Source organism: Schistocerca piceifrons, chromosome 4, assembly GCF_021461385.2.
Source record: "Schistocerca piceifrons isolate TAMUIC-IGC-003096 chromosome 4, iqSchPice1.1, whole genome shotgun sequence".
Lineage (NCBI taxonomy): Eukaryota > Metazoa > Arthropoda > Insecta > Orthoptera > Acrididae > Schistocerca > Schistocerca piceifrons.
In genome coordinates this window covers 401,680,648-401,701,600 of record NC_060141.1, presented here as the reverse complement: position 1 = coordinate 401,701,600, position 20,953 = coordinate 401,680,648, and the positions used below count along the sequence as shown (strand labels likewise).

The window sequence follows — 20,953 nt, the reverse complement described above, 5'->3', positions numbered from 1 at the left end:
GCTGGGGTAAGGATGAGGTAGGAGGGGGAAAGGATGCAACAGAGGCAAAAGTAAAAGAAATCAACACTGAGTGGAGGCGGTCATATTTTTTACCACACAGAGGGTCCACCATACAGTGGGAAGACATATGCCCAAAATGCAAGCACCGAAAGCACCTCATGAGTGGTGGGACGTACGGCTTCACATTGCATCGGTAACACGTAACCTTGACCTTCTCTGGGAGAGTATCCCCCTCGAAAGCCAGAATAAAGGCACTGGAATCAGTGTGGTTGTCTTTACGACCCTCCGGCACACGTCTAACAAAATGAACACTGTGCCACTCCACATTAGCCCAGAGTTCCTCATCAGTTTGCAGGATGACATCCCAATTAAAAATCATTCCATGGACCATATTCAGAGACTGGTGAGTGGTAATAGACAATGGAACGTCACTAATGTTGTCATACGCATGAAGGGCTGCAGATTGGGAGAGAAAAAAAACTTTGAACAACAGGAAGCCTGACTGCACCTTACTGAGAGACTCCACTTTGCCAAACTTGTCCTCAATATTCTCCACAAAAAACAACGGCTTTGTGGCACTGAATGTGTCCCCATCTGTCCTGGTAGAAATCAGATAACAGGGAAAATGTTTCATTTCAGGATGACAAGCCTGACCCTCCACCCAGTGTATAGCCAGGGAAGGGAAGGGAAGGCTGCAAGCTCATATTAATCAACATTCAATGACCACTTGAAAAGATGGCCATTTGAGAATGGCTGGCACAGCGGCTGTTGCCAGGAGTTCCGATGCTCCTGGATGAAAAACAACCACTCCTTGGCATACATAGGCAGGGAATAGCTCAGGTATCAGCAGTGTGATCCCTGTGTTGTCAGATGTCTCCACCATATGGGTACATAACTGTCCCATCACATGAATTGGCTACACAAGCTGGTGACCTAGTAGGGTGGAGGGGAAGCTGCAGCAGGGAAGGAAGGGGGTGAGGAAGGGGGGAAGAGGAATCCACACTATAGATGCTAGGGAGGGAGTTCTTCCCCAAAATACCCACACCAAAAACAGAAAATTTAGAAGTGGAGGTCAAACACCAAGGTAGGATCAAAACAGCAAAAAGGATGAAAGAGAATAAGCAAAAGGAACAAAATTGCAAGAAATAAAGGGAACCAGGTGGATGCCCAGGTCGACATAAATCAGAACACTGAGAAATGGGAAGGAGGGGGCAGCAGGGAAGGAATGAGGATGGGGAGGGAGGGGCAGGAAAAAGGAAATGCAGCCCAGGAAAAAAGAAAGGGCTGCAACAGCTTGGGGGCCTGTGTGTGCCACGCACAAATTCACAAAAGAGCCGTGAGCTCCCTGGGTGGTACATTGTACTGGTTGAACACAGAATGCAGGGGCTGCAGTTCTGCGGATGGACTAGGGTGAGGGGTTGTGTCAGGTGGGGTTGGCAGAGGGAGAAAGAGGTGGAAAGTAAGAGATGGTGGTTGCAAGGAGTAGCTGGTGGTGCAGAGGGAGGCATTGGTTGGGTGGCATAGGAATGAGGGAGGGAGAGGCAGCAGGTGTACAGGCACAAGATCTGTTACGTGTGTTTGGCACTTGATGACATGGACATGTGGATTGAGAGGAGAGGACAGGACAGGACAGGACAGGACAGGACAGAGGTAGGCACAGGATGGGAGTGCAGTGGGTTGGCAGACATTGAGGCCAAGAAGATTATGAGAGTGAAGGGTGTATTACAGAGATAATTCCCATCTGTGTTATCTGGGAGGGGGGGGGGGGGGATGAAAGGATCCAGATGGCAACGTTTGTGAAGCAGGCACTGAACTTTGGCATGTTGTGTTCCACCACAAGATGATCAACTCTGCTCCTGGCCACAGCTTGGCAGTGGCCATTCATTCTGGTGGACAGTTGATTGGTGGTCATGCCCACATAAAATTCTGTGCAGAAATTGCAGCAAAGCTGGTATCTGTCCCAGCTATGTGGGATAGTGTAAGCATATGTTGGGACTAGAGCAGGATGTGCTGGGTGGGTGAATTCGGCGGTCTTGCACCTGGGTCTTCCAAAGTGGTGTGAACCCTGGCAAGAGGTTGGGAGTGGTACAGGGATGGACCAGGATGTTGTGTATGTTGGGTGGGTGACATAATACCACTTTAGGGAGAGTGGGAAGAACCTTTAATAGGATGTCCCTCTTTTCATGGCATGATGGTAGGTATTCAATACAAAAAGGACCAGTTCAGTTCCTCCAGTCTAGGACGATATTGGGTGATGAGGGGGAGACTCCTTTGCAGCTGATTATTGGGGATGGTGGGAGGGTTAGTGGTGTATGAGGATATGGTGAGGAAAATTTGATTGCAGACTAGGTTTGGGGAACAGTGCCACTCTGTGAAGATCTTTGTGAGACCTTCAATGTACTGGGCAAGAGAATCCTCATCACTGCAGATCAGCAATCCATATATGACAAAGCTAAAGAGAGTGATTTTTAGTATTGAAGGGTGGCAGCTGACAAAATGCAGGCACTGTTGGTGATTAGTGGGCTTGATATGGACAGAGAGGTGGACATCAACATCCAGAAAGGATGTCACACTAGTGGGAAGAGAACCAGATGAGAGACAAGATGTTGTGGCTCTGGAGGAATGAGGAGAAAATGTCTTGGCCCTAGGTCTAGATCATGACGATATCATCAATGAACTGAAACCATCATAGAAGGTTGTTGAGGAGGAAGGGAGATGGATTGAGGGGAATATTCTGAGATGGGCTAAAGGATTTGAGTAGGGACTGGAGGTTATGTTGGACTTCTGGATCACTACAGCAGAGTTTGCATGTGAAGGAGTCAAAGAGTTCATGGAAAACTTCTTGCAGGTATCACTGAGAGTCATCATGACAATGGCGGAGCCTTTGTACACAGGGATGATGATTAACTTAAAGTCTGCCTTGAGGTTGAGAATAGCTGTTTCTACTTCTGTTGAGAGGTTAGTGTTCTTGGGGAGGAATCTGTAGAACATGAGGCCAAGTTGAAGGTAAGGAATTGGTGCATGCGCATGTGTGAACACTTAATTTATCAGTGGATTCACCCTAAAGCTAGCAAAACTTTCATTCTTTTTTTGTGTGTCTGAATACTTCCCAATGCTTCTATTTTATGAATGACTGGATTTACTCCTAAATTAAGACATTCTGCCAGAACTTTTGTTACCATATCTAGTTTGCAACTTCATATTTCACTGTAAATCATCACTATTAATTCAGCAAGAGAAAGTCCAATTATTTGTGCTGTGCAGGCAGATGAGAGCTCAGTATTAAAAGTGTATGTACTGGGTACCAATCTAATAACATTTATGTACACAACACATAGTGAACAAAAAGAAATAGACTGAATGTACACCACAGGTAGTAACAACTTCTCAGTTTTTTGAAATCAGATGAAATCGTCGAATGTGACAAACCTGGTGTCAGCTGTATTAGATGTAAATGTTCTACCTGTTTTTGACATGAAAATTTGTGCTAGCCAGAGACTCGAACCTGGATTTCCCACTTATCACAACCAGTCGCCGTACCATTAGGCTACCCATGCGCACCTCCTGGGCTGATCCAAACTTCCATGTGTCACACTGTCTGCATCCCTACACAGTAGTCTTCTACATTCATCACTGAATGCTCACAGCTTAATTCTGTACTCCTGTGTTAGTGAGAATAAGACTAAGAAATCAAGACCTATGAATTACCATCTAATGCCAACACTAGGAACTAATATTCACACTGATGATGACAGTCACTCACAATTCAAATAAATTGGTGTCAGTGTATTAGGTGCAGATTTTCTACATGTTGATGACGTGTGAAAAATTATGCTGGACCGGGATTCGAACCTGGATTTCCCGCCACTCTCGAGCAGTCGCCTTACCATTAGGCTATCCATGCATAGGTAAAACATCTGCACCTAGTACAGGTGAAGCCAAGTTATTTGCATTCAGTGAATTTATTTCAGTCCAAAATTGTAAAACGTTTCCTACATTTACATTAGGTAGTTGTAGTAAAATAAGCACTAGACAACTGCAGTTATAAAAGTACCTGTCTAAAGGCTAGAATATTTCCATGAAAATTCAATAATGCTTCAATTACTAAGATGTCTTGTATATATCTGCATGCTCTCTGTCACTGCATCAGAAAGTGTGAGGTCAATGTCATCAAATTGTTTCTACATCAGTCGAAGCCAATAGTTGAATCATATAGTTAATCTGACTCAATAGTTGACATAAAAGTTTCCTGAGCATTGTACTGCATCATAAGGTAGAAAAAATATACTGGAGAACCCAATGTTTTGGCCACTGTTACTGTGGCTGAAACATTGGTTTCTCCTGTGTAGTGTTTCACATTATGATGCAGTAGGATACTCAAAAAATTTTTATGTGAACTGACTGGCCACAGAAGTGTATGCAATTATGTGACTCAACAGTTGTTTTGGAGATACTTCAATGAGCTAGAGGATTATTAAGAATAGGAAGGGAAAGAGGTCTTTGTTTTATTAACTGAGCAGAACTGATGAGGTTTCGTGCACAGTCTGATACACATAGAGGTTGGTTTGGTTTTGCTTTAGGGTGCAAAGAACAACTGGGGTCAAACAAGCCCAAGACAAAACTATAGAACATGAAGACAGAGAGGGGTTAAAAATGTCTATATGTCAGTCCCAATTGAAATAATACAAGACAGCTTAAACTAGGCATGTGGAATAAGGGCTAAAAAAAGTCACCATACAGAAACAGAGGCCCAAAACTAAAAATTAAATGGCCTTCACCATATTGCTTTGGATGATAAAAAGTAAAACGCAGTCAACAGTCTGCACGTCATTTGCTAAAACGTCCGACAGCTCAGATGGCAAACCCAAACGAGAACATGAACGGTTAAAACATGGGTAGTTCGTCAGGAATTGGCGGACAGTTAAAACTTGGGCACAATGTGTACAAAGTGGTGGCGTAGTGCCACTTATCAAATGCCGATGGCTAAAATGGAAGTGCCCAATACACAGCCTAGTTGAAATGACCACCTCTCAGCGGGAGGTCCGAGAGGTGGTTGACGAAGCCACTGGGCGAGGCTTAGTAAGCCGGAGCTTATTCCCATAAAGCGAGGACCTTTGGCAATGCCAGAGGGACATCACCTCTTGAGAGATGGCAACACAGAGATCATTGGAGGGAATATAGGAACTCGTGGGCTGAGGTACGAGGACTGCAGCCTTGGCAGAAGTGTCAACAGCCTCGTTTCCTGGCAGACTGACATGAGCAGGAGCCCACAGAAACACCACACTGGCTCCACCACGAGTGAGCAAGTGATAGTTTTCCTGGATCCACTGCACTATGAGGTGGGTGGTGTACAACACACAGACTTTGAAGGGCACTGAGTGAGTCTCAGCAAAGGACAACTGAAAGGCTGTGTCGCCGGATGTACTCCGTGACCTGATACAAGCCGAAGAGCTCGGCTGTAAATACTGAGCAGTATGCCGGAAGCCAATATCAAAAGACACGGGTGCCAATGATGAAGGCACACCCAACCCCACGGTCAGTCCGAGAGCCATCAGTGTATACAAAGGTACTATCACTAAGTTCCATGTGAAGGTCATGAAACTGAAGGCGATAGACTGAGGCTGGAGCAAATGAAGGCCAAGGTGAACATGAGCCGCTTCACGAAGCCAAGGTGGTGAAGGGTTCACACCCAACGGGAAAGGTGCAGGTAGTGTGAAGATAAGCCGCCGTAGCAAGTACAAAAAGCGGTCTCCAGGAGGTAACAGAGCAGAGGGACACACCCCGTACTGGAAATCAAAGGAATGATCAAAGGAGGAGGCATAGGATGGGGGCCATGCCTGACAGGCAAATGGCATGCATACCTGCTGAGGAGAGAGTCACATTGGTAGGGGAGGGGTAGTTCAGCAGCTTCAGCATACAGACTCTAAACCAGGCTAGTGTAGAAGGCGACCATGGCCAAATGGATACCACAACGGTGGATAGTGTTGAGACGGCTTAAGAGGGATGGATGTGCAGATGCATAAACAAAGCACCCATAGTCGAGTTTCAAATGGACAAGGGACCATTACAAACGGAGGAGGGTGGTTCGATCGGCACCCCAGGAAATACCACTGAGTACACGTAGGACATTGAGGAACAGCGTACACCAGGCTGTCATGTAAGACATATGGGAAGACCAAGCATGAGCCCCAGGAATTTTGTAGTTTCAACGAATGGAAGGGCAACACACCCAAGATGTAAAGATGGTGGGGGAAACCATTTGTGCTGCCAGAAATTCATACAGACCACTTTTTTAGTGGAAAAGCGAAAGCCATTGTCAATGCTCCAGGAGTAAAGACGAAGAAGACATCGCTGAAGACACTGCTCAGTGATACATGTCCATGGAGAACTCCAATAGATGTAAAAATCGTCAACAAAAAGGGATCCGGAGATGCCCGGCAGGAGACAGGCCATTATAGGGTTAATGACGATAGCAAAGAGCATGTCGCTCAGGACGGAACCCTGAGGCACACCGTTTTCCTGGATAAAGGTGTCTGACAAGGCAGAACCCACACACACCTTGAAAACTCAGTCTTTTAAAAATGCCTGAAGGAAACAGGGCAGGCAGCCAGGAAAGCCCCATGTGTGAAGAGTACGGACCACACCAGTTCTCCAACAGGTGTCGTAGGCCTTCTCCAAATTGAGAAACATGGCCACTGTCTGGGATTTCAACAGAAAACCATTCATGACATGAGTGGACAAAGTAACAAGATGGACAACTGCAGAACACCGCGCTCTAAATCCACACTGCGCTTTCATTAGTAAATTGTGAAACTCGAGCCGCCATACCAGCCGGGCATGAATAACATGTTCCATCACGTTACAAATGCAGCTGGTAAGACAGATGGGGCACTAGCTAGGCTTTTGTCCTTACCGTGCTTAGGTATGGGTATGACGATGGCTTCACTCCAGCATCCGGGAAATGTGCCCTTTGTCCAGATGCGGTTGTAGATGTTAATCAGAAACTGCTTGCCCGCAAGAGAAAGGTGCTGCAACATCTGAATGTGGATGGCGACTGGCTCTGGGGTGGAGGATCGGGATGAACTGAGAGCATCATCCAGCTGGCTCACAGTAAAGGTGGCATTGTAGCACTCACTAGCTGGAGAGGAGAAGGGTATAGCCCAAGCCTCCCCTGCTTGTTTCTGATGGAGGAAGGCAGGGTGATAGTGGGAAGAGCTCAAAACTTCCACAAAATGGCAGCCCAAGGCATTGGAGATAGCAATAGGGTCCACGATGACATCGTCTGCTACCACGGATCTTGGTCCAAGAGCACCATCGGAGTTTGGCCCACACAACAGAGGAAGGGGTGGAACTGTTAAAAGAAATAGTGAATGAAATCCAGCTAGCTCTTTTGCTATCCTGAATAACACGACAACACATTGCACGCATCTGTTTATAATGAATGTAGTTTGCCATCGTAGGTTGATGGTTAAAAATGTGAAGAGCACGCCTCCATGCGCGAATTGCATCGAAGCATGCCTCAGTCCACCAAGGGACTGGGACACAATGTGGTAAAGGGGAAGTGTGAGGAATGGAACGTTCTGCAGCAGTAAGGATATTGTTTGTGAGATATTGCACTTGGTCATCACAACTGGGGAAATCTTGTTCTTCAAAGGTCGCCAGGGAGGAGTAAAGCTGCCAGTCAGCCTTAGTAAGTGCCATCTGGGTGTGCATGCACATAGGGTAGGAGTCAACAAATGGATAGTACACGGGAAATGGTCGCTCGAGTAGGTATCAGAAAGAACAGACCACTCAAGATGATGGGCAAGCTGAGCAGTGCAGAAGGATAGTTCCAAATGGGAATCAGTGTGCAAGGAGTTGGAAAGGAAAGTGGGTGCTCCAGTGTTAGGGCAGAAGAGGTTAAGTTGGTTAAAATGGTCAGCCAAGAGGGCACCTGTCTGACAGGTTCTGGGAGAACCCAAAAGGGGATGATGCGATTAAAGTCACCGAGTAGCAAAAGTGGGGCAGGTAGTTGCCCAATAAGCTGAAGGAAGTCTGACCTCGTGACATCAAATGACAGAGGGACATAAATGTTAGAGAGGGAAAAAAGTCAGGTGGGAAGGAAAAGGCGAAATGCAACAGCTTGAAGATGGGTAGTCAGGGAGATGGGTTGACTATGAATGTCATCCCGTACAAGAAGCATGACAACCCCATGAGATGGAATGCCAACCTCAGGAGGGAGATCAAAATGAATCAGTAAGAAATGTGAAAGCTCAAAGTGGTAGTGAGGGCGCAATTTCATTTCCTGAAGGCAGAGCACAAGGGGACGCTGCAATGCTAAAAGCAGCCATAAATCCTCTTTGTGGGACCGAAGGCCACAAACTTTCCATTGGAGGAGAGGCATGATGAGGAAGAGATGTAGGGGTATCACCTCGACGGCTGCCGAGTGACAGCCTGTGAAGAGTCACTACCACAGAGCACAGAAGCAGGAGGATCCTGCTCCAAGAGGTCCACAGAAGCATCGGCTTGCTTGTGCAGTCAGTCTGTGGAGTCCAGTGCTGAAAAATGATTGGTGGCGTGCACTGGCGACATGGAAGCCAGGCGGGCTAAGATATCACTTGACGACACCGTCGAAGAGAATATTCGAGTTGGCGAAGGAGAAGACCGTTTGCCTTTGGTGAACTACTTCGAGCCTTTCTGGTTAGAGGAAGACTCACGTGTTGTTTGGCTGGAGGGATGGAGGAAGTCTTCATGGGAGTACTCCTGTCCCTTCCGGCGTACCAGATGTGCAGCTTGTGGCTTCACCCCTTGAGGCGAGAGGTTGACGGCTTGTTGCACAGCTAGACGGGGGGGGGGATGGCGATGTTACCTTGTCACTGAGTGATCTCAAGCTGAATCGGAGGCCACATGTCTGGGTGGCCATGTCCTTCATGGAGTGAGGGGTAACAGGAACAGAACTATAGGTGCCAGATAGAAGAACCCAGGGCTTGCGGCTAGCCAGTAACTTGGGAGTGACCGGATAAGGCACTTTTTCCTTTACCCAGATCTCTCTGACAGACCGCTCATCAAGGTACATGAGACAATCCCAAGACGAGGAGCCATGGCCGCCATTGCAGCTGATATAGCGGGGAGAAGGCGGACAATCGCCCTTATGCGCATCCCTACCACAGGTTACACATTTGGCTGGGTGTCAACAAGACGTTCTACTGTGGCTGAAACGATGACACTGGTAGCAGCGTATTGGGTTCGGAACATATGGCCGGACTGTGATAATTTTATACCCTGCTTTGATTTTGGACAGAAGCACCACTCTATCAAAGGTGAGAAAAAGAGTGCAGGTGGGCACTAAAGAGGAATTTACCTTTTTCATTACACTTTGGACAGCAATGACACATTGATCAGAGAGGTAAGATTGGATTTTGGCCTTGGTTAGACCGTCAAGCAGCCTAGTATAAATTACACCATGGGTAGAATTCAAAGTTCCATGGTCTTCGACACGAACAGGGTTGCCATGGAGAAGCAAGGCAGCAAGCAGTTGTTGTGCTTAAGAATCTCCAAAAGCAAAGTACCATTCTACAAAAGAGAGCAGGATTTCACAGGGCCAGCAACTGTATCAACACCATTAAAAACAATAAACAGATTTAACCTGGCGAAGGACTGACATCTTCAGTATGTGAGACCATGAGGAACTGTGGTGCAGGGGGAAGGGTCTTTGACTCATTGGCCTCAATATGTTTACATTTCGTAGACATTGTTTGGGAATATGATTGACTCATTGCGAGAAAATCTCCCACGATTGCCAGTGTCACCAATGGCGCGCTCCTTCCAACTAGGGGCCCCCTTCAAAAAGGGGCGCACCTGCCTTAGGTTATTGTTCACATCTCCCAAACACCTGACAGCAATTTGGGAAGGTTGCAGCTCAGGCAATCATGCCTCCCTGGGCCTGGCCTGTACCGGAGGGTATGTGCATGTCCTACCTGTTGACCTGGGGCTGAGAATTATGCGTTACCCAGTCACCTGTTACGCGTCAGACGCGTGGGCCGGAATTCAGCAGGAATGCACAGGGAGGAAGAAGAAAAAAAGGAACGTCAAAAGCCGAAGCGGAGGAACGAGAGGAGAAGGGATACAAAGAAAGGAAAAGGGAGCGAAAAACATGGGTGGGGGGGTGGGGGGGGGGGGGAGGGGAGATTGTACTGTTGCTCACAATGGGTATCAAGAGACCAAACAGATTATACAAAAACATTTGCTACTGTATCAGTTGACTCAGTCTTACTAGTTGGCTCCAAAAAAGCAGCATGCAGTTCCGTTTCAGGCTTCTTGTGGTACTTGAGAGCCACTATTTGTTGATAAGAGTTATCAACTAGTGTTACTCGACTGGATAGCCGAGTATCAGCATGGTGCTTTTGGGATTCATGCAGACAAGCTGGCCCCAGACTGAATTCCATCCAGAGCCTGGATGTGATTTTTAGGTGGTTCCCACATCTGATTGGGTTAATACAAGGCTGGTCCCGCCTCAGGTACACAATTTGCAATGATTTCGTATGTGTTCACTCTTTCACATGGATAAAACTACACAGACGCTTAATTCAGTCGCAGGGAGAACCCGACTGCCCTCCAGCATTAACAACATCAAATCTGATAACAACCAAGCCAATTTCATGTAGATACAGGACAAAGGCAAAATAAAAAGAAAAGAAATTATCAACCAGCGTGGAACACAGATGTCTATGAGTCATACCCCTCAATGTTTTGCATCTCATGACAGTAGCTGAATATTTGAATGACAACATTGTAGTGGATGCCAGTTTGGTGGACACCTCTTGGGCTGACAACCCTTCCTCCCACAAAGTGAGACTGCACATTTGTTTACTCAGAAGTGGGAAAACACCAAGCTCCAATAAACTGCACTGAAAATGTAGGTTTAGTTTCATCTCCACTCTACATGCAGCTGTGTGTAGCAATTTCTTCAACCAAAAGAGTATTGAGGAAGAGATTTCTGATCTATCTCTCTCTCTCTCTCTCTCTCTCTCTCTCTCTCTCTCTCTCTCTCTTCCCCCCCCCCCCTTTTTCTGAAACTTGACATACCAACAAAATATTTAGGTTCAGCAACTTTTGTAATAAAAATAACAGTCAACAGTAGAGCAACTGAACTCAGTAAGTTAACATACTTTCATTCACCGATGACCTTCACAATAATAATGTGAAGTAAGAAGTAAGTTCTCACTTACGTATTCAATGCGCAACAGAAATTTATTAAAATTGTGTGTGAGGGTCATCTCTCTCAACAGTTGGGAATCTTTACCACATCCTCATTGTACATTTATTCAATGTGGAAATTTATTGTCAACAATCCATTGCAGTTTGAGTGTATTAGACATGCCCACATACACAGCAACAAATGATCTGCTGTTTCTTGTACTGAATCTAATTTTGCACAGGGAGCAGTGAAATACAACCATAAAGCATCTTCCCATGCAAATCTGGCACAGAAGAGAAGTGTTTTCAAATGTTTCTAAAAAAAAAAAAAAAAAAAAAAAAAAAAAAAAAGAACCACGTACCTTCTACACCATGGAACTAATTCTTGACCAGAAATGTCTGTGGGACACTGTTGAATTGACATGTTCTACACTCAGGTTGGATCATGACAATGGACAGTATCATGTGTCTTTAGGTGAGATGATCAAAAATCATGTTATCATAATTAAGTCAGGTTTGCACAAAGGCTATGATAAACTTGGGGCCAATGGAAGTGTAACTCACTACTGTTGTGTCACCCCAAAGTCATCCGCAGCCCAGTCTTTTGAAACTCACAGGTACTGTTTTTTTTTATGATATTCCAGTCACATCATAATCTTCATATTCTGGTTGTAGTCTGACTGTTTTTGTCTTTAGGCACTTGCTTAATAGAGCAGCTACTGCAACCAGATTTGTACCAATCCACCATCTTTTTACTGATTTCACTGAGTTTACAAGTTGTCCTCCATAATTCTAATTAATTCCAGTACACAAAGGTGACTGTTTTCAAATATCACTCTGATTTTAATGGTAATAAATAACATTTACTAGAGGAAATGATGTATTACTACTATTTTTAATATCTGTGTAGTCATTTGTCTTAGAGTTATACGTGAATACTAGCCAAAAACCTATTCGAATAGCTGCTAGTGTAGTAAAATTTGTCTCGGCACACTTAACAGAACTTGGATGTGGTAGAAGATCCAGAAGTTGTCCAACATCCAAGTTTTTTTACATCAACAGCAAGCAGCTCAGCTTTCCGATCAATTTTTTGATTCAGACACACAAACTGAAATGTACAATGTTCCATTGTTACACCTCACAACAGCTGCTGAAATATATCCAGCATAGACATAACAGAGGATTGGTGACACTTATCATTCCTAACTTGGAAATTTCAAACATTGCTGTCCGAGTTCAAGGCAGCTTTTGCAATTCTAGAGAAACACATACCATAACTCACAGAATGCTCTGTAACCTACAATTAGCTAGTTACATGTTCCATTGGTCAATCTCACAGAAACTGTTATTATGTGGAACATGTCAAGTGCATAAGAAATGCATGCATGAATCAAGCTCTTTAAAAAAAAAATTTAAAAATTTTATACCTACCTCAATCCCTTAAATGGCACAAAATGCATATACTATACCTATAGATTTATTTATTCCTGTTCAAGAATTCATCTATGGTGTAGAAGGAGTTGTCAAGGAGATATGATTTCAATTTATTTTTGAAACTATTTTTGTTGTAATCTAAAGATTTTACAGGTAACCCCGCCAAGCAGTAACTGAGAAGGGTTTCAATCTGGAGAACAGTGAGAAAGAGTTTTGTAGTGAATTCTTAAAACCAACGAATGACTCATTACTCCTCCTGCCCGGTATGCTTACGCTTCTACTAAGAGCCCACATCTTCTTTACAAAGTTCAAATTTTTAAATATGTTTCGAAGCATTAAACTGTTCCCTATCAGTGACCTAATAATCACACAGAGGTCCACTATTTGTGACTTTATGGATATATTATTGCTATAATGGTTATGATGTGCTGGCGAACAGATGTCAAGGCAAAAGAATCATTGGTCAAAGCTGACAGCTTGCATTTTCTTCTTTACTATTTCCAAAAGGCTGTTCACAGCATACGATAGGCTTTTTGGCTTATGACCACGTAACAAGTGTGAATTAATTAAACAGCAGCTATTTTCTGATTAAAATAAACTCTCACAAACAAATTGCAACACAGGCAGTGCCTGTGAGTGAGAAGGCAAAGTGCTGATACTACTCGTAATGTCTTCTCAAATACTTATTACAAATAAGTACCCACAGAGCTTGGGCCTGCTTTGTAGCAGTTACACCAAGTATTCTAAGAATACTACAGTTTTATATCTTCCTGTCAGTAAAACTGAAACCTGTTTTTCACACACTTACCCCAAAGGTAAGATGAAGACAGTCAACAAAGTATTTACATGTTTAACTGTACACAGGCCACATTACGCTATTTACTAGGATATGTTCCAGGAACAGGATAGTTGCGTTTTCCTTTAATCATTATCTTGGTGATACGAACTTACATAATACAACAAGTTTAAACAAATATAAAACGACAACTGCCTGAAAGAATGGTTGGCTAAAGCAACACGCAGGAAGTTCCCCTAGTTACATAAAGTTTGAGTAAAAGCCTGCAATGAAGATTCTGGCACATTTTGTTCCAAAGTGCGATTTCGAAGACGCATAAATTATGATGATGGTGATAGTGGTGATGATAAGGAGCCTCCTACTTTGAGCGCGCCAGAAGAAACAGCAGTTATGCGCCTGTGCCTGGTGCAAATAACCCATATATTAGAAAGTACTTGCTCGTACCATTCTCAAAAGATCCATATATTAAGGGTGTCCACTTCAGACTTAAACATCGACACAATGTGTTTCTAAGAAAAGTGTTGCAAATCTCAATGTGTCCATTGCCTTCGTTTTATCCGCAAAAAATGCTCACCTTTTACGACCACTCTGTTTCACATCCGAAACTTCATTCTCTGGTATATCAATCTTCAAATCACAAGAATCACAAGATGATTCACTGCCAGCATCATCATTCCCTTCCCAGCCTTTCGAACCTTGTTCTTCATACACACTATTTACATTACCACTGTTCTGCCTGGACATAGTAAATACAGGGTTTCATAACAAACTCACAAAATACGCGGCAAAGTCTTCCGGTCTTTTCTCGAAACTATAAACAATTTTCAGTACGAGTCATTTGTAATTTACGGAGTAGCTTGCACAACAGTGTCGAGTGACAATTTTTACGCTATCGTTATCACTGTCACCCGTCAGACACAATTTTCAAATCATATGAAAACCGGTATAATGTACATCACCGCACATCGAATAATATCCAGACGCCACAGATGATGCTTACGAGCAGACGACAGGCAGCGGAAACTGGCGGGAGGGGTCCATCAGAGACATTCTTTTTCATTCGGTTTTAGCATAACAGCTTTCTTATATATATAAATGATAGAGTGCAGCAATCAGTCGTCGTTTTTAGCTTTTATCATGCAAATCCAGATTTTGGCTAGCAGCTAGCCATTCTCAATGCGCTATTCAAAGAACTATGATTGATGCCCGAACAACAGGGACTTACATGCATTGAGAATGAAAAATAGGGCATTGAGAATGGCTATCTACTAGCCGAAATCTGGATTTGCGTAATAAAATCTAAAAAGGACGACTGATTGTTGCATTCTATAATTTGTCACATACAGTCGCTGAGTGCATCAACTTTCCGAATGGAAGGCAACCTGATAAAAGCTTTTTAGCCATCACAATTTAAATGTATTGATACATATACACACACAGCAAGGTAACATTTGTTCTTCTTCATTCAGAAATGTCTTCAGATCGAGATTGTTGTACTTATATTACAAAGACAGAATTGACAGCTAACCACTTAGTTATTAATTCATTTCATTTGTTAAGATCAAAGATCACATTTTTTAATTTTGACTTCTAGCATGATATTATTTAGTCACTGTAATTAAAATAAAATGATGATCGTAGCAATGTGACATTTGATCTTGATCAGACCCACTGTGTAGAGAAAACAGTCATCAATGCGATTTCAGTATATAATAGTAATACATATAACAGTAAACTGGAGGGTTGGATCCCCTCAGTTCCACGTCGAGGACTTACACTGCTGGGGCTACACTCAGGATGTACTCGTCGCTTCAGAAGAGCCCCCTGCCATTGCCGTCCGTCCGTCTGCCGGTCGCTGTCGTCCTTTCGACCATCTGTCCGCCATCGCCTCCACCTGCCGCCCGGTGCTCGCCGCTGCCGGGTCACCGCCGCCGCCGCCGCCTCGCGGTGCTCGTCTCCGTCTGGTGCTCGCCGCCGCCACCCACCTGCCGCTGCCGCCGCCGCCGCCTGCCAGTGCTCACCGCCGCCGCCGCCGCCGCCGCTGCCCGTTGCTCGCCGACGCCGAAGCCGGCCTCCATTTTAGTTCCTTTCGCGCTTCGGTGATTCCTGTCGCCTGTGGACGTCGCATTCAATCATGGACACCCCCGCTACCACCATCATCCACACCTCCCCTTCACCAGGTCCCACTGTAACCTCGTGGAGTGCTTCCTCTGGGCTTAACCTGTCTCATCCACCTCCCCTACTCATGGTCTCCTCCCCTTCTGTCTCCTTCCCATCCCTGTATCCCCACCTGTATGTTGCTCCTTCCCCTGCTCCAGCACCTGCTCCTACCCCACCGCCCTCCCACTGCTGTTGACCACCAAGTCGACTTTTCCCCCCTCCCCACCCGCCCCACCACAACTAGTCCTCCTTCTCCACCACAGTCGCCACCACAGAGCGCCCCACCTCCATACCCAGTGCCACCACCTCACAAGAGAGGCATCCCCAGTGCACCCATTACCCAACTTATCCGTCACAGTGATTGTTCTCGTCAAGTCCTCCTCTCCCTCTTTCCATACTATTCTCCTCCGGCTCCTTCCCCGCATCACCTTTGGCCCCCATGTGTCCCTCACCCATTTCCTTACTTCCTCCTCACCTTATCAGTCTCAACCCCCTTGTCGTCCACCAACCCTCACTGCCTTGATCACAAAACCCAGCCCTGTGTTCACGGAGGCGGAGGTGTTGGCGGAACTGACTGCTCATTCCGGCCTGGAAGTCCGCTCTGCCCGCTGCATTTACAACTCTTCTGGCCCTACCTACCTCATGCATATCTTTACTGAGTCCGCCTCTTCCATCAATCACCTCCTCACACAGGGAGCACCGAATTCCTACCTACCTCATGCGTATCTTTACTGAGTCCGCCTCCTCCATCAATCAACTCCTCACACAGGGAGCACCGAATTTTAACCGCCGTCACCCCATTGACCTGTACTGTTCCCCTCCTCAATCCTACCACTGCCAGTGCTGTCGCTTGTACAACAACCACCTCACCCAACTGCAAGAACCCCCCTACCTGCCCTCATTGTAAAGCCTCTCACTTCCTTAAACTATGTCCTAATCTCGCCTCTCCCCCTTCCTGCAACAGGTGCAATGAACCCCACCCCACCTACTACTACAAACGTAAAGCAAACCCCCTCCGACAAACCCTGAGCTCACTGTCCCCGTTTGTCCTATCAACCCGCCCATCCACCCCAACTATTCCCTCCACCCTCCCCCTAACCATCATCGTGCAGAACACTCACCCCTTCCAGCGCCCCCACACCCTCCAGCAGATTTCCCTCCCCACCCACTCTGTTTTCCATTTAAATACCTACGACACCTACTCCTACAACCAGGCCACTTTACCTTCACCTGCCTAGACACCCTCGTTGAAGACCCGCACACCTCGCCCCACTTCTTTCTCCATCATACCCTATCCCAGCACCAGGCTGACTCCTTCATCCTTAATGAAACCTTCCTCCAACCTCCATGTTGTCCACACCTCTCCCTGTCTCCTTCACCGCACCGACAATCCCCTTCCCCTTGCCTGAGGTGGGGTCGCTATTGGCCACCTCAAGCATCTCCCTGTCCGGCCACAACCCCTCTTCAGTGACTCAACTGAACACCTTCTCCTCAGCGTCTTTTTTTCCCTCCTTCACCATCACCTGTGCCACTATCTGTATCCGCCCCGCAGCCCCTCTCCCCTACGACTTTATTTCCCATGTTGACCATACCTTCTCCACCTATGTGATTGCCGCCAACCTCAACAACCACAGCCATGACCCTGCCACCCTTCAGCAGTGGCATCAGTTCCTTGCCACCCTCCATGGTGACCTTGTTCCTCTCCCACAACACACCCATCCTGCAAGTAACTCCACCTCGATGTTATCCTCACTGCCCCCAACCTCCTTGGTCATATCACCATGGACTTCCTTGATCCCATTGGTAGTGACCACCTCCCCATCCTTCTCACCATCTCCTCTGCCCGTGGCCCCCCTGCAGCTCCCCGCCCAGCTGCCCCTCTAAAGTCCATCCACGACTACCACTGTGCTGACTGGCATGACCACTGGGAATTCATTGCCTCACAGGTCGAAAGCCACCCCCTCACTTTCCACCATCCCACTGACATTACCCATGCCTCTTCCTTCCTTCAGAAGACCATCACTGACGCTGTAGAGGCCCATGTCCCTACCAAACTCACCCACCCTCTCCACCCTACACTTCCTCCACAGGCCGTCCTCCTTCTTCGAGAATCCCGCAGGCTCTGCCGTTCCTTCCTCTGCACCCGCGACCGGGATACACTCATCTGCTACCGGCAATTACAGCGATACACCCGGAACCTCCTTACAGCAAAGAAACATTGGGACTGGCGCCAGACATGCACATGCCTCAACTCCTCCCTCCCTGTCAACTCTTCCAAGTACTGGTCAGCCTTCCACCACCTTAGTGATAGCCATCGCAACCAGCATTATCCTATCCTCCAAAACGACTGCTCTTTCCCTGACAACCTCAGTAAGGCTAACCATTTTGCTTCCCACTTCTCTGAGGTCTTCTCCTGCCCTGACGATCCCCATTTTGAGTACTCCCTCTTCTCCACCATCCTTGACTGCACTGATACCTCTGTCCCACCGCTCACCCCTAGCTTCCAGTACTTGGATCAGCTACCCCCCTCAGGCATCAACACTCCCATTACCACACATGACATCACACTCATCCTCCACTCCAAACGCAACACCGCCCCTGGTCGTGATGGTGTCACCTACCCCCACCTCAAGGAATCCCCCCTGTCCTTCCTGGCTGTCCTAGCTACCCTGTACAATGTCCTCCTTTCCACTGGCTTTTACCCCGACCTGTGGAAGACTTTCCATGTTCTGCTGTTCCCTAAACCCAACAGACCCCACTCTGATACCTCTTCCTATCGTCCCATCTGCCTCACCTCCATGTTCAGTAAAGTCTAGACCATCTTCTCCCACTGTATTCACCGCCGCTTTAACCAGCACCACCTCCTTCCCCTTACCAAGTGTGGCTTCCGGGCCCTCCATCTCAGCTGAAGACCAGCTCCTTAACCTTACCAATCGTCTTTCCTACCAACTTAACTCCCGTCCCTCCACTATCTTTGTTTTGCTTGACCTCCAGAGCGCCTAAAACCGTGTCTTGCATCTCGAGCTACTCTTCAATCTCCAGACCTATGCGCTCCAAATCAATTTCGTCCGTCTTGTTGCTTCTTTCCTCTCCCGTCGTCTCTCCTATGTCACTATCCACAATTCCAGCTCCCGTACGTTCTATACCTACACCAGCATGCCCCAAGGCTCCATCCTTTCCCCTTTCCTCTACCTCCTGTACACTGCTGATATGTCCAAACCTCTACCGTCTGTTAATCTCCTCCAATTTGCTGATGACACCGCCTTCCTAGCCCTTTATCCTACCTTTCAACGGTCCCAACGTACCCTCGAAACCCACCTTGACCAGTTCACCACTTGGTGAAACCAGTGGTTCCTTTGTATCAACCCCTCCAAGCTCCAGGCGATCGTCATAGGCCGCACCACACACTCCTTCCATCTCCATGATTTCTACCTAACCATTTATGGCCGTCCTATCCATCTCACTCCCACCCTCAAATACCTTGGCCTCACTCTCGACTGCCACCTCACCTGGACTCCCCGTCTCCTTATCATCCAACACAAAGCCCACAACCGACTCCACCTCCTGAAACTCCTGTCTGGCCGGACATGGGGACTGCATCCTTCCACCTTCCTTGACATATAAAAATCCTTGATCTACCCCATCCTTTGTTATGCCAGCATTACTTGGATTTCCGCTCTTCCCAGGTTCTATAACACCCTCCAAATCCTCAAGCACCATGCACTCTGCCTCACCTTCCGTATCCACCTTCCGTCCCCCATGCACACTCATCCCCTTCCCCCACCTTCTCCATTTCCTTGAACAATCCGCAGCTTGTATACTGCCCACCGACTCGATCCCCCCAACCCCTGGTGTCCCCCTTCCTCTCCGCCCCCAGCCTGTTGCCGCGCCTTTACCATTGTGTCCTGCCCTCTCTCCATCTCCACACCCTCCACCTCCTTTCCCAATACAACTTCCAGCACCTACCCCTCCTGGATGATGAACTTCTCCATGATATCTACACCTCATACCAACTCTAACCCCACCTTCCTCCTGTCTCCTCCTCAGGGCTCCCTCTCCTCTCCCTCCCTTCTCCTGAGCAGCTTTCCCCCTCCTACACCCCCTCCCTCTCCCATGCTCCCCTGCAGTGTCCCTGCACTCTTTCCTGCTCTGTCTTCCCTCTTCATCTCCCATCCTGCCCGTCTCTTGCCTCTTGGGGCGCCCCCTGTCCCCCTTTTCCCTCTTCCTCCCACTTCCCACCTTCCCATCCCTTCCTCCCCTCTTTTCCCTCCTCTCCGACCTCCAGTCCCTCGTCAGGTCCCTACCAGGCTCCTTGTGGGAAAACTGGTGTAAGAAGCGTTGTCCAAGTTATTGATTTCAGAAGTGTAACCATATTCGTCTTTTAGAAAGGAAAGTGTAATTCTGTAAATCAACTTTGGCGAGATTCGAGAGGTTTCCAACTTCCGTAGCAATACTGGTATGTGTACATTATTATATGCACCAACAACATCATCAAAGACAGCTGTGACTTTCTCTTTCTGCGTGGCTGCATCGTAAATGTAAGATGTGAAAATATTTGAATTGTCAATTGTTCCATTCCCTTTTCGAAACCTGTACTGTCTCGATCGCAGGATATGATTTGATTCTAACCACCAGTCCAGGCGATTTTTAACCAGGCGATCTAAAGTTCTTCCCATGCTGGCTCTTTATCAGTCCTCACCAGTTCGTTATATGAAAATGGTAGCACAAGGGGATGATTTTGATCCCTGTGCCTGGAGGACGAAATAGCTGCTTGGCTGCAGAAGTTGGCGGTATTAAGTTCACAAGGTCTTCAAGTCATGCATCAGTTAACGGCTGACAATTAACTGAGTTCTCATATTCAAAAAATCTTTAACTTCTACCATACATCAGCAAGAATAACATTATTAGTTAAAGATTCACAAAAAAGTTTCCAGATCTTCTTTTTGCTGTTCTTTAATTGTCTCTGGATTCTCACAATGCAGCTTTCTAACATCCATTGTTTCCAAAAGATACTTTATTTAAGTTTTCCCTGTGTTGTAGCTCTAGAGGATTCCAATGTCCACCAGATACGGATACATTGCTTCAAAATGATTACTTCCGTTTTTCTTGGAATGGAAACTGTTTCAACTTCTTCAGTAACTGAAATGAAGTATCCTTAGGTATCTTTCAGACAAAGGAGTAAAACGTCTCCTGGACCATTGCAGCATGCCAGGCTGCTTGTTCGATAAGTAACATTAATTGGATTTTCGGGGAATCTATCACAGTTTCCAAGAGAAGATGACCTGAGCCAAAAGTGTCTTTTTTGATTAGTGAAAATCAGCAGTATGCAATATCAAATCAATGGTGGTCGTCTGTATGGGTTATGTTTCATGGTTGAATAGCCAAGTG

At 46.4% G+C, this 20,953-nt stretch overlaps 1 protein-coding gene across 2 annotated transcripts in view; it reads right to left on the bottom strand.

Annotated features, from left to right (window-relative positions):
- Positions 1 to 14,377, bottom strand: part of LOC124795441 (GON-4-like protein) — a 180,253-nt gene extending 165,876 nt beyond the window's left edge. For both annotated transcript variants that reach the window (XM_047259464.1, XM_047259465.1), the window contains exon 1: positions 13,980 to 14,377. In XM_047259464.1, coding sequence (XP_047115420.1) covers positions 13,980 to 14,149 — 170 coding nt within the window. In that variant the 5' untranslated portion in view covers positions 14,150 to 14,377. The remainder of the gene's footprint in view (positions 1 to 13,979) is intronic.
- Positions 14,378 to 20,953: the final 6,576 nt, after the last annotated feature.